This window comes from Oncorhynchus nerka, linkage group LG18 (assembly GCF_034236695.1).
Source record: "Oncorhynchus nerka isolate Pitt River linkage group LG18, Oner_Uvic_2.0, whole genome shotgun sequence".
Classification (NCBI taxonomy): domain Eukaryota; kingdom Metazoa; phylum Chordata; class Actinopteri; order Salmoniformes; family Salmonidae; genus Oncorhynchus; species Oncorhynchus nerka.
Genome location: NC_088413.1, coordinates 45,247,053 through 45,261,079, shown reverse-complemented (window position 1 = coordinate 45,261,079; position 14,027 = coordinate 45,247,053). Strand labels below are relative to the sequence as shown.

General features: G+C 40.6%; 1 protein-coding gene across 1 annotated transcript in view; it reads right to left on the bottom strand.

Annotated features, from left to right (window-relative positions):
* The window catches only part of rragd (ras-related GTP binding D), a 35,282-nt gene extending 33,993 nt beyond the window's left edge, over nucleotides 1-1,289 (bottom strand). The window contains exon 1 of the mRNA XM_029687687.2: nucleotides 999-1,289. Coding sequence (XP_029543547.1) covers nucleotides 999-1,140 — 142 coding nt within the window. The 5' untranslated portion in view covers nucleotides 1,141-1,289. The remainder of the gene's footprint in view (nucleotides 1-998) is intronic.
* Between the last annotated feature and the right edge of the window lie 12,738 nt (nucleotides 1,290-14,027).

The window sequence follows — 14,027 nt, the reverse complement described above, 5'->3', positions numbered from 1 at the left end:
GTCTGGGAGAATGATGAAATCCCCCGTTGAATTTCTCAACACTCTCTGAGACTAGAGAAGGAGAGGCTAGAGAGGTGCTGTCTATCATGTGACAGTTGAGTAATTATACAGACATAACCAACATCCCAAATGGCACCCGATGCTCTATTTAGTGCACTACTTTTGACCAGGGGCCCTACGTAGTGCGTTTTATAGGGATTAGGGTGCTATTTGGGATGCAAACATTCCACACCTTATGTAGCTTATTTGATCCAATAGTATAATTTGGATCGACTCTTCAATGCATAATTTCACTATCTGCAGGTCACACAGTCCTATACCTCTGACAGGGAGTCTGTTTGCATCAAATGAAAGATTGGAGAAGAATCCGGATATAAATCTAAAAGAACAAACTGTAGATTTGTGAGAATGTTTGAGCTACTTATTGGAATACATGCACATATTTTGGCAGTTCTTTAATGGTAATATATTGTAATCGCTTATTAAACGTTAATAAAGGTATTATCAAATAGTTTTAAAAAAAAATCAATAATGCCAAAAAAATGTAATAAGACTATGTCAATCAGATTCAGATGCACTGAATGTCAGGCAGCAAATCCGTGAATATGCAGAGGCGCAACAGGACAGGATTCAATTTCTCTAGTCAAAACTGACCAATGAATCCTTTTTAGGTAACATGACGCATGCAAACCAACACGTTTCTCATAGGCCAACGCTCAATATGAACACAGCTCTCGCCTAGCTAGCCTCGTTGACACAGTAGATTACAGTAGCTCATTTTAAATGTGGCTGCCAAACGACCACGCGTTCGGTGTGAAAGCACTTGGAGGTTATTTTACGCTGCGCTATGCATAAACATTTCACACAAATAGTGAACTTCAAAGGGTTTAGACACAATTCACCTCGTAGTCTACATAGCTGGGATACAGTAAGATGAAACATTGTGTCAATATATTCATGACCTTCCTGACGCGGAGGGAAAAAAGTTTTGCCACTACCTCCGTCTTCGCAGCTACAGTCCAGATTCCCGTCTGTGAATGTATCAAAGTCGTCGTCGTCGTCATCGTAATAACCAATCGCCAATGTTTCTTCGTCTTCGACCTCTGTGTACTTCGAAACCCCCTCGCTGATGCTGGTCATTTTCTTAAATGTCTCTGTTGGTTAGGCTAAACCACAGACGCTGACCAACTTTTCCACAGCATTGTCACCTGATATGTGCAAACCATTATGAACTTTCACCCCCTCTTCCTCCGTGTGAATAAAGCATGCTCGCTGGCCAGCATACCAGTCCGCCTGCGAGAGAAATTGCAGAACACTGCAACAATTCCCCGCATTCAGACTTGTTGGAAAGATGCCAGTGCCGAGTCAGATCAGGGGCAAAACTTGCAATGCAAATGCAAAATTATAGCATGCACCTCGTCCCATCAATTAGCTTTTCTCTCGTGTGGATCTTGAGATGTGTACACTATATTTTTCTTAGAATGAGCTCATACAGTGCCTTAAAAAAGTATTCATACCCCTTGATTTATTCTACATTGTGTTACAGACTAAACTCAAAATGTATTAAATATGTTTTTTTCTTACCCATCTCCACACAATGCCCGTTATTATTTTCAAAATTATTTCAGTTCTGTGAAATTGGTTGTTTGATCATCACTAGACAAACATTTTCAGGTCTTGCCATAGTTGTTCAAGTATGTTTATGTCAAAACTAACTAGGCCAGTCAGGAACATTCACTGTCTTCTTGGTAAGCAACTCAAGTGTAGAGTTGGCCTTGTGTTTTAGTTTATTGTCCTGCTGAAAGTTGAATTAATCTCCCAGCATGTGGTAGAAAGCAGACTGAACCAGGTTTTCCTCATGGATTTTGCCTGCGCTTAGCTCCATTCTGTTTTATTTTCTATCCTGTAAAACTCCCCAGTCCTTAACGATTACAAGCATACCCATAGTATGATGCAGCCACCACTATGCTTGAAAATATGGAGAGTGGTACTCAGTAATGTGTTGTATTGGATTTCCCCCAAACATAACACTATGTATTCAGGACAAAAAGTGAACTGCTTTGCCTCATTTGTTGCAGTATTACTTTAGTGCCCAGTTGCAAACAGGATGCATCTTTTGGAATATTTTCTATTATGTACAGGCTTCCTTCTTTACACTCTGTCAATTAGTTTAGTATTGTGAAGTAACAGCAATGTTGATCCTTCCTCCGTTTTCTCCTGTCATAGTCATTCAACTCTGTAACTTTTTTAAAGTCACCATTGGCCTCATGGTAAAATCCCTGAGTGGTTTCCTTCCTCTATAAGCAACTGAGTTAGGAAGGACTCCTGTGTCTTTGTAGTGACTGGGTGTATTGATACACAGTCCACCAAGTGTAATTAATAACTTCACCATGCTCAAAAGGATATTCGAGGTCTGATTTCTTTATTTGTACCTACCAATAGGTACAGTGCCTTGCGAAAGTATTCGGCCCCCTTGAACTTTGCGACCTTTTGCCACATTTCAGGCTTCAAACATAAAGATATAAAACGGTATTTTTTTGTGAAGAATCAACAAGTGGGACACAATCATGAAGTGGAACGACATTTATTGGATATTTCAAACTTTTTTAACAAATCAAAAACTGAAAAATTGGGCGTGCAAAATTTTTCAGCCCCCTTAAGTTAATACTTTGTAGCGCCACCTTTTGCTGCGATTACAGCTGTAAGTCGCTTTGGGTATGTCTCTATCAGTTTTGCACAGAGACTGACATTTTTTCCCATTCCTCCTTGCAAAACAGCTCGAGCTCAGTGAGGTTGGATGGAGAGCATTTTTCAGTTCTTTCCACAGATTGGATTCAGGTCTGGACTTTGACTTGGCCATTCTAACACCTGGATATGTTTATTTTTGAACCATTCCATTGTAGATGTTGCTTTATGTTTTGGATCATTGTCTTGTTGGAAGACAAATCTCCGTCCCAGTCTCAGGTCTTTTGCAGACTCCATCAGGTTTTCTTCCAGAATGGTCCTGTATTTGGCTCCATCCATCTTCCCATCAATTTTAACCATCTTCCCTGTCCCTGCTGAAGAAAAGCAGGCCCAAACCATGATGCTGCCACCACCATGTTTGACAGTGGGGATGGTGTGTTCAGGGTGATGAGCTGTGTTGCTTTTACGCCAAACATAACGTTTTGCATTGTTGCCAAAAAGTTCAATTTTGGTTTCATCTGACCAGAGCACCTTCTTCTACGTGTTTGGTGTGTCTCCCAGGTGGCTTGTGGCAAACTTTAAACAACACTTTTTATGGATATCTTTAAGAAATGGCTTTCTTCTTGTGCCACTCTTCCATATTGCACGCCCAATTTTTCAGTTTTTGATTTGTTAAAAAAGTTTGAAATATCCAATAAATGTCATTCCACTTCATGATTGTGTCCCACTTGTTGTTGATTCTTCACAAAAAAAATACAGTTTTATATCTTTATGTTTGAAGTCTGAAATGTGGCAAAAGGTCGCAAAGTTCAAGGGGGCCGAATACTTTCGCAAGGCACTGTATATTATCTGGGCTCTCGAATGGATTGATCTCTATAATATATACTGAACCAGTGGAGATTTTAGCATGTAAATCTTGGTGGAGCAAAAAAACTAAAAGTGGGATGCATGCCAGCAAAGCCATTACACAACACAACACTAAACAATACATGAATTGCACTATAACGGTGACAAGCGGTGCCCATAAACTGTTAGAGCCTACATAAAGCTGTCCCAACATCTCACCACTGCTACACCTGGCTATCAGCGGAGCTTTGTCTGGCTGCGAAACTGTTCACTCAGCCTCATTTACTGCCTTTTAAAAAACACATCTGATATGGCTGACTTGCTTAAACAAATGTGGTTTCTGCTGACAATTGAGATGTGCAAACTATGGCATAAGGGGATGACAAGCGGATAACAGACAATCCGTAATTTCGATTAAGACATTAATGAGTGAGCTAGGATGGACGTAGTCAATATAACTATTTGTTTGGCACTTTTGAAATGTACAGAGACAGAATTCAGAACATGGGCAGTTCTTACAGGGTTCTCCCTGTACACCAAGTTAGAACTGTAGGATAAATAAAGGGGGCAAATAAGCAGACAATGAAAGCTCTTACAATATTTGATGATTGCATTTCTCTAAAACAGGTTATAGACTACATTTTCACCACCAAGTCAGAACAGTAGTGCAAAATTAAGAGGGGTAAAATAGACCAAATGATTAGGGTGAGGCACATGGGCTACTAACATCTTACTACACAACATACACTTGGTATTACTTCTTAGCTACAGTTTACATATCTCCCTGGCATATTACATCATTTATGCAGCAGCATGCAATATATTTTTGGACTCACCCTGTTGTGCTGTGCTCTCTTGAAAAGGAAGGTAGCGCAGTGATACTTCGTGGGCTAATTTTGTCATCAAAGTCTGTCATTCTCTGGATTTATGGTGCTTTCAAAACAACTGGGAACTCAGAAAAAAACAAGGTTGAATCATGATAATGTCATTGATCTTCAGGTTGTAGCTCTAGAAAGAGGCCAGATTTACAATTCCGTGTTGGATGACCGTTCAAATCCTATTTTCCCAGTCGGAGCTCGTTTATTCCCGACTTCCCAGTTATCTTGAACTCACTGAAGTCAAGTTTTTGCACTTCCGAGTTAAGTTGTTTTGAGCGCGGCACAAATCATGCTTTATTGACAGCATGGCCAATGTTGAATTTTATCATTTTAAACTTGGAAAAGAGCTTCTTAATCCCAGTTTTAGGACCACACAGCCACTCCACTGAATAGCAGGCTAGTGATTGCTTTTAAATGCTTGCAGTTAGCCACTGATTCCTTCCAAACCATTCATTGTTGAATTTGCGATTTCCAAAGCAGCCCCACCTGACCTGAATGACGGGTTGTCATTTGGAGATCAAACGGTTTCAGGATCATGGACAGTTCAGCACCATGGACAGTTCAGGGCACGCCTTTCACCTGCGCTTCATCGCTGATTCCAAACCTTACAGATAAGCTTTTGATATGGCACTGTCACATATTGACCACATGATAGCGCTGTAGGTACAGATTTTAAAAACTAGAATTTAAAACAACTAGATCTTTAGTGACTCTGATCTGGCAGACTCACTAAACACATACTTCTTTGTAAATCATATATTAGTGTTGGAGTGTGCCCCTGGCTATCCGTACATTAAAAAAAATATGTGTGCAATCTGGTTTGCGTAATATAAGGAATTGGAAATGATTTATACTTTTACGTTTGATACTTAAGTATATTCTAGAAATTACATTTACTTTTGATACTCAAGTATATTTAAAACTGAGAATGGATCAACATTGTACTGACTCCACAATAATTACCTAAATGACAGAGTGAAAAGAATGCCAATACATAGTGTCTCCATGAGGGTCCCCAAACACTTTTAGACTTTTACTTTTAGGTAGAATTTACTGTGTGACTAAGGTACGGTATCTTTACTTTTACTCAAGTATGACAATTGGGTACTTTTTTCACCACTGTTGAAAGGTAAATTCCTCTCCCAGAATGAAGCAGGTTTTCATCTAGGATTTTGTCTGTGCTTAGTTAGCTCCATCCCGTTTATTTTTACACTGAAAAACTGACCAGTCTTTTCCAATGTCAAGCATACCCATACCATGATGCAGTCACCACCATGCTTGAAAAAAGGAGGCAGTTACCCAGTGATGTGTTGTATTGGATTTGCCCAAACATTTAGGCCAAAAAGTGTATTATTTTGCCTTGTAATTTTTCAGTATTAACTTTAGTTCATTTGTTGAATTTTTTTGAATATTTTTTATTCTGTGTATTGGCATTCTTCTTTTCACTCTGTCATTTAGGTAATTATTGTGGAGTCAGTACAATGTTGTTGATTCATCCTCAGTTTTCTCCCATCATAGCCATTGAACTCAGTAGATGTTTTAAAATCACCATTGGCCTCATTGTGACATCCCTGAGCAGTTTCCTTCCTGTCCTGCAGCTCTGTTCAGAAGGACAACTGTATCTTTGATGTGTCTGGGTGGTCTAATACATCACCCACAACATAATTATTAACTTGACCATGCTTAAATAGATATTCAATGTCTTATTTGTTATTGTTACCCATCTACCAATCCGTGCCCTTTTAATGAGGCTTTTGAAAAGCTCTGTGGTCTTTGTAGTTGAATCTGTGCTTGAAATTCAATACTTGACTGAGGGACCTTACAGATGTTGTATGTATGGAGGACAGCGGAAGGGGTAGTCATTAAAAAATCATGTCAACCCCTATTATTTCACACAGAGTGAGTCCATGTAACTTATTACGTGATTTGTTAAGCCAGATTTTGCTCCTAAACTAATTTAGGCTTGCCATAACAAAATAAATACTTAGGGGAGAGTGGGGTAAGTTGAGGTAAAGGGTTAGTTGAGGGACCCACCCCTTGTTTTTGGGAAACCATACACACAATGAATCACGTGGGATTTTAACAAAGTCGAAATAATGTATTGTTTTATAGGTTTCATGATGTTGTATCTAAACCAAAGTAGATTGTTTTTATTCATCGGTTGGGGTCTCTATAAGCTACAATATGAGGTCTTAAACCTAGCATGTAAGTGCATCCGTGTAGCTGTGTGGGCTAATATAGTCAAGTGTTAGCCTTAGGGTAAGTTGAACCAGTGGCCATTGGGTAAGTTAAGATAGTGGTTGTCAAACCCCATACAAATGGTCATGACATTTTGTTAGCTTTATGCATAATATGCGTATTTTTGCAATGTGTCATGCATATGAACAAAATATTTGTATTGTTACCAAGCAGATGTCATCGAGCACTGTGTATACACACATAAAACAAGCAGGGGTCTTGCCCCCCTTGAGATTATTTAAAGCAGCCAAGGAAGTGAGAGAAGGGAAGATGTCCATTTGAGAAGCAAGATGTAACCATAAATGGACTGAATGACACTGAAGGGGTACATTGACAATAAAGAAAACGAATATGTATCTGTGCGAAAGAGAAGCTATGATAGAGTAGTAGAGGAACACAAGGTCTTATCTGATGACATGGAGTCAGTCTGAGCTTGCTAAAAATATAAAGAATCTTGCGGACCAGTTTCATTGACTTAATAGCCTCAAATGCAGAGAACTGGACTATGAATTTGCACATTGAAGCAACGTCCCTGTCCCGGATAACTGGTCAAGAAATGGTAGGTAAGTGATATTGAACAGAGAGATCTATACCTGAAAGCAGGCATAGATTTAAGACATACAATGTACCACACCCCCATTCCATGAATTAAACTTTGACCTACCAGCACCATCACCCACTGTTATAGGACATCATCACCCACTTACCCCAAGGCAGATCAACTTACCCTGTCCCTATGCTCAATTTACCCCATACCCGGGATAAGTTGTGCTAAGACAGCACTTTTTTCGGGGACAAGCTATGTTTTCAAAACTGTTATGTTTACATGAATTCAGATTTTTTTTCAGGGATACACAACATCCTGAAATATATGTACAGTTGAAGTCGGAAGTTTACATACACCATAGCCAAATACATGTAAACTCATAGTAAAAATTCCCTGACTTAGGTCAGTTAGGATCACCTCTTTATTTTAAGAATGTGAAATGTCTATCGTAGAGAGAATTATTTATTTCAGCTTTTATTTCTTTCACCACATTCCCAGTGAGTCAGAAGTTTACATACACTCAATTAGTATTTGGCAGCATTGCCTTTAAATTGTTTAACTTGAGTCAAACATTTCAGGTAGCCTTCCACAAGGTTCCCACAATAATTAGGGTGAATCTTGGCCCATTCCTCCTGACAGAGCTGATGTAACTGAGTCATGTTTGTAGGCCTCCTTGCTCGCTCACGCTTTTTCAGTTCTGCCCACAAATCTTCTATAAGATTGAGGTCAGGGCTTTGTGATGGCACATCCAATATCTTGACTTTGTTGTCCTTAAGCCATTTTGCCACAACTTTGGAAGTATGCTTGGGGTCATTGTCCATTTGGAAGACCCATTTGCGACCAAGCTTTAACTTCCTGACTGATGTCTTGAGATGTTGCTTCAATATATCCACATAATTTCCCCTCCTCATGATGCCATCTATTTTGTGAAGTGCACCAGTCCCTCCTGCAGCAAAGCACCCCCGCAACATGATGCTGCCACCCCCGTGCTTCACGGTTGGGATGGTGTTCTTCGGCTTGCAAGCCTCCCCCTTTTTCCTCCAAACATAACGATGGTCAATATGGCCAAACAGCTCTATTTTTGTTTCATCAGACCAGAGGATATTTCTCCAAAAAGTATGATCTTTGTCCCCATGTGCATTTGCAAACCGTAGACTGGCTTTTTTATGGAGGCTTTGGAGCAGTAGCTTCTTCCTTGCTGAGCGGCCTTTCAGGTTGTCGATGTAGGACTCGTTTTACTGTGGATATAGATACGTTTGTACCTGTTTCCTCCAGCATCTTCACAAGATCCTTTGCTGTTCTGGGATTGATTGATTGATTCGCACCAAACTATGTTCATCTCTAGGAGACAGAACGTGTCTCCTTCCTGAGCGGTAAGACGGCTGCGTGGTCCCATGGTGTTTATACTTGTGTGCTATTGTTTGTACAGATGAACGTGGTACCTTCAGGCATTTGGAAATTGCTCCCAAGGATGAACCAGACTTGTGGAGGTCTACAATTCTTTTTCTGAGGTCTTGGCTGATTTCTTTTGATTTTCCCATGATGTCAAGCAAAGAGGCACTGAGTTTGAAGGTAGGCCTTGAAATACATCCACAGGTACATCTCCAATTGACTCAAATTATGTCTATTAGCTCAAATTATGTCTATTATCAGAAGCTTCTAAAGCCCTGACATAATCTTCTGGAAATTTCCAATCTGTTTAAAGGCACAGTCAACTTAGTGTATGTAAACTTCTGACCCACTGGAATTGTGATACAGTGAATTATAAGTGAACTAATCTGTCTGTAAACAATTGTTGGAAAAATGACTTGTGTCGTGCACAAAGTAGTTTTTCAGTTAGTTGTCCTAACCGACCGACTTGCCAAAACTATAGTTTGTGAACAAGACATTTGTGGAGTGGTTGAAAAACGAGTTTTAATGACTCCAACCTAAGTGTATGTGAACTTCCGACTTCAACTGTCGATACCTTTTGTTAGAAGGAATACTACATTTCCTTGACATAGTGATTGTGAAAGTAAAAAATATTCAACATTTAGTTTAGCTTTTACATTTGTATTAATTTGTAAACATTTGAAGAATTTTCTTTTCACTTTGACATAATTAAGTATTTTATGTAGATAATTGACAAAAAATGTATCTATTTAAATCCCACTTTGTAATGCAACAAAATGTAAGAAAAATTCAAGGGCGGTGAATACTTATGATACCCACTGTATAGCATGCAGCAAATCTCTGATTTTACTGAGTCCACAGTATCTTGAGAGAGGAGGCTTGCCTCTCTAATCCTCAAATAATACATTCAAAACATAATCTCTAAAGACACGCAAAGCGATCATGGGTGGGTTGGCCATCTGGCAGTTCTGGCAAATGCAAGATGAAACATATTTTTCTTGGGTGGACTGTTCAAAATTGACCAAAAAAAATAAAACATTTAAATCACAAAAGAAAGGGACATGGCCAGTTGCCCACTGGCCTGTTAAGATGTTTTTAAATTATTCTCTTTTGTCTTAATAATTTATTTAATCATTTGCCTCATCAGTGGGCAGCAGAAGACCCCCTTCTATCAAAATGGGCCGGCCTGGTTTTCTGATTGAGAAAGGGGTCAGGCAAAAATTCACCTTCAAAGTCAAACACACATCAGCAAAGAGACCTGCTGAGACTCATCAGTCGGCCCAGAACATGGATCATAAAAAACAAAAAGGTGGTGCTAAAAAGAGACAAAAAAAGGCTCTTGAGACTGACGCTGCTAAACGTGTAAAATTAACCAACTTATTTTCTAAAAGTTCTGGTCTGAGAAATGATGTAGGCGCATTGACAGATCAGATGATGCTGCAGAAGACAGTGCAGTCGAGGTAGGGAGAAAACAAAGACACACACTGACACAGATTTAACTTACTGCTGCCAATTCATATTTTGTCTGTATATCATATTAAATAGTAGTTTTATTATCACTTAGGCCTAATTATGGAAGGGGTGATTCGGAGGAACAGATATGACAGGTATCAACTTGCAATAGCCTTAAAAGTTGTTAGATTGGCTTTTATAACACATAAGCTAATAGCCATCAAGCTAATCAAATAAACTTTTATTGGTCACATACACATGTTTAGCAGATGTTATTGCGGGTGTAGCAAAATGCTTGCAAATAGTCATTTAAAACATGAAACACTGGATTAATCCATAATAGCTAAATAATCCTCTGTGAAAGGTCAATTCAGGGACTCTCTGTGTATTTAAATTGTTTTATCAATGTTTATTCTCTCTTGAATCTGAGTCTTCAGCCAGCGAGTGGGTCTTAGTTTTTGAGCTGTAGTAACAAGTGACTCTGGTGTCGAATTACATGACATAGCCACCGCCACTGGAGGCTGGAAAGTCCCACCTATTTCTTGCCTAAGGCCTGTCACTTCTTGGCAGAAAGATACGCATAAACTGCACTGTCAAATGAAGCAGACGCTGGAAATCTATCAGCATCCACATAAAGTACTCCTGGCATCATTCTATGAGAAACACAGAAGGTTTTATATTGAATTCAATAGAAGAAAACAGAGAGAGTTGGAGAGAGAGATACTTATACTCCCAAAACATTAAGGAACTGCAGTCGCTCTCTCCTTTTCTTTTTATGTTTTCTGTAACTCAACCATTAGTGAATGAATAAACACATATATTAGACAAAGAAGAAAATCACTGAATAAATGCCTTGTAGATGACAATTGGTAGTTGTGTGTCTGTAACTTTCTCACTCATCATTATTCATGATTCATTCAGGACTATCAGGAATCATGGTAGCATCCACATGAATGTAGAAGTGTTTAGAGACATATTCTATTCATACATACAATAAAAGTCACCCCAGTATGACACTATACATTATTTACCATTAATTTCTATTCGGCACAAAATAATCTGAAACACAACCAAAGCAAACAGCAAATGCATCCAACAAGTTTGTAGAGTCACAAGCTTGATGTAATTATTGCATGCTAGGAATATGGGACCAAATACTAAACTTTTGACTACTTTAATACATATGCAGCAGACCACATGAAAAATATGGGTAGGGTTCGGGTTGTAGACAATCGAAGGACCGTGAATGTAATAAGAAACCTTAGGTGCTGGATTAAGGCCGGTAGCAACCACTTGAGAATGTCCGGTCAGAACAAGGATGAGGCGGATGTCCAGGTTAATGAGAGTTTAACGGAAGAAGATGTCCACATTTACACATGCACACACACACACACACACGGTTCATGGTTCTGACCACTCATGGTTCAGATAACTGAGAATCATGTCCAGTGAGAACTGACATTGACTATGTGGTCATTTAGATGCATGCAAAATTAAACATCAGACATACATGGATTCAGTCCACAGGAGGATAAGTTCAGCAGGAGGGGAAACTGTGGAAGTGCTCATCAGGATGTGGAAGGCACGTTTCTGTACACACAGCGTGCTGGGACATAGACCAACTGAAACTGAAGTTGCAGGAATCAAGACTGTTGATAGGCTGAACGAGATGTGGTGATAAGTATTTGGCGTCACCTTGACCAAGAAGACACTAACAAAAGTGGAGGTCCTCTGAATAGGAGACTAAGCTGCCCGACTAGAACAAACCATAAAGGACGGCTAGAATCAGCTAACTGAAGCTGGCCATTTTAATAACCGCCCTAAAATTTGTTGTACAGATTTGAAATCAACAACAAAGGGCAGCAAGGGCAGACAGTCACTGAGAGGAATGATGTGAATACTTGTGGTCATCCAGAGAGGCAGAAATGTAGACCAGACGGGTGACTGGTCCAAAAGAAGGGCTGTGTTTTGGTGAACCTGGCCACCCCATCACAAAGGTTCTTGTGGTCAACAGACCAGGTGCGACTGAAACGGGTGTGGCCAGGGCAGATTGTGAAGGAATTCTGGAATGGGCTGCTCCCCTGCCCAGGAACAGGCAACATGAGTACCTCAATGGTGAGGGCTTGTAAGATGTCCCAGGAGCAGGAGTCCTGTTCACCCCTGTTCAGCCAGAAACTGTGAAGCCACTAGGGAATCAGGAAACTCAGGGCTAAGATACTCTTGACCTCCTGGCGCTATAGACTTAGGACCTAGTAAGGCAAAAGGTGAAGTGTCTCCCACGAAAGGACACTGAACACCTCGGTCAGGAGGGTCCCCCATGGGGACGTCAGGAGGGTTCCCCACAGGGTCTCCCAAGGCTGAAACTAGCAGGAAACAGTTTGGAGGGGCTAGCAAGCACCCCAGGGCTGAGACCGGCAGATTCCACCAGGCAGGGACTGACAGGGCCTGGACAGCAGATATTGACCAAGCCACTGCAGCAGAGATGTTGAAGGTAGGAGTAGACAGATCCCACCAGAGAGGTCTGAGTGGCAGGGCTGGTCATGGCGCCTTCAGCAACTACAGACAGGGCTCCCGCATTATGGACCAATTGACATCCAGAGGTGTCAGCTGGAGTAGGTGTAGGGTTCTCCCTCAGGATGAGCTTTGGTAACTTCTCCGTCCCTGAAGAAGGCTGTAGATATTCCTGCTCGCAAATAGGCAGGGAGGTAAGGATAAATCTTGAGTCCAGAACAGGGGTCGGCAGAACCTCTGTCACTGGAGATGGCACAACTGTGGGAACCATTTAGTTATCTGGATCCAGCTCGAAAGGACCATGAAAAATAATGGTTGCTACTGGCCTTAATGCAGACTGTCATCTTTAATTCCAGAGTATTCTCATCCATATCATGTGAATCGTTTACAAATTACAGCACTTTTTGTACAAATGTACTTCAACAGTATGAAAAATAGGGGTAGGATTAGGGTTGTAGAGAATTGAAGGACCATGAATGTAATAAGAAACCTTAAAGCACTTTAACCTCATAGTCGTTGTATAATTTCAAATGCAAAGTGCTGGAGTACAGAACCAAAACAACAACAAACGTGTCACTGTCCCAATAATTACAGAGGGCACTGTAAATAACTGTGTGAATAACTAGCTCACTAACACTTACAAATGTGGGAGTAATGATTAATAAATGGTGAACAAATGGTTTGTAAATGCGTTATAAATGGTTTATTATGGTTTTGGGCTCAGTACTGTCAGTGTGGTCCCCTGGTCTTCTTGTTACAGTGATGCTAGGCTTAGCAGCACAGACAGCTCAGCTGCTACTGCAGCAGTCAAATGCAGTGGAGGTAGTAAAAGAGAGAGAGACACACATGTACTACCAGTTGGTATTAATATTTTAGCTCTATATTATGTATGTAATAGTAATTAACCCTTAGGATTGGGGGACACATGTATGAAAGTCAGGCACTTTTATAAGGTAAAGTGAGCCAATGGTCATCTATTAGGCATGCGTTCAGTCATTTTGTTCTTGATCTTCTAAATGTGTTTATTCATTCAGGCAGTGTGGTCCGCTGGTCTTCTGGTAACAGTGCTGTGGGAAAGGATGCTAGGCTTAGCAGAGACAGCTCACAGGTGGGTGCAGTGGAGGTAGGAAGAAAACAGAGAGACGCCAGCCAGCCAGCCAGACAGACAGACAGACAGTGACAACAGAGGAGCACAAGGAGTAGCAAAGACAGACAGAGTGACAACAGAGGAGATCACGCGCGGTGATGTGGCTGGTGTGCTTAAAATGCCAGGGCTGGATTTTTGTCCCGGTCTACCCTTGAGAGCGATGATACATCACTCTCTGCCTAGATAGCTGCAGAGAATGTGATGTCTCAGACAATAATGATGACAGGCGAGTGTACCGCCCGATCTGTGTTAATCTGTCATGGCACTCCACATATACAAGCATGTGATTAAACTAAATCCATTGTGATACGGCATCGGTTGGGGTGTAGTA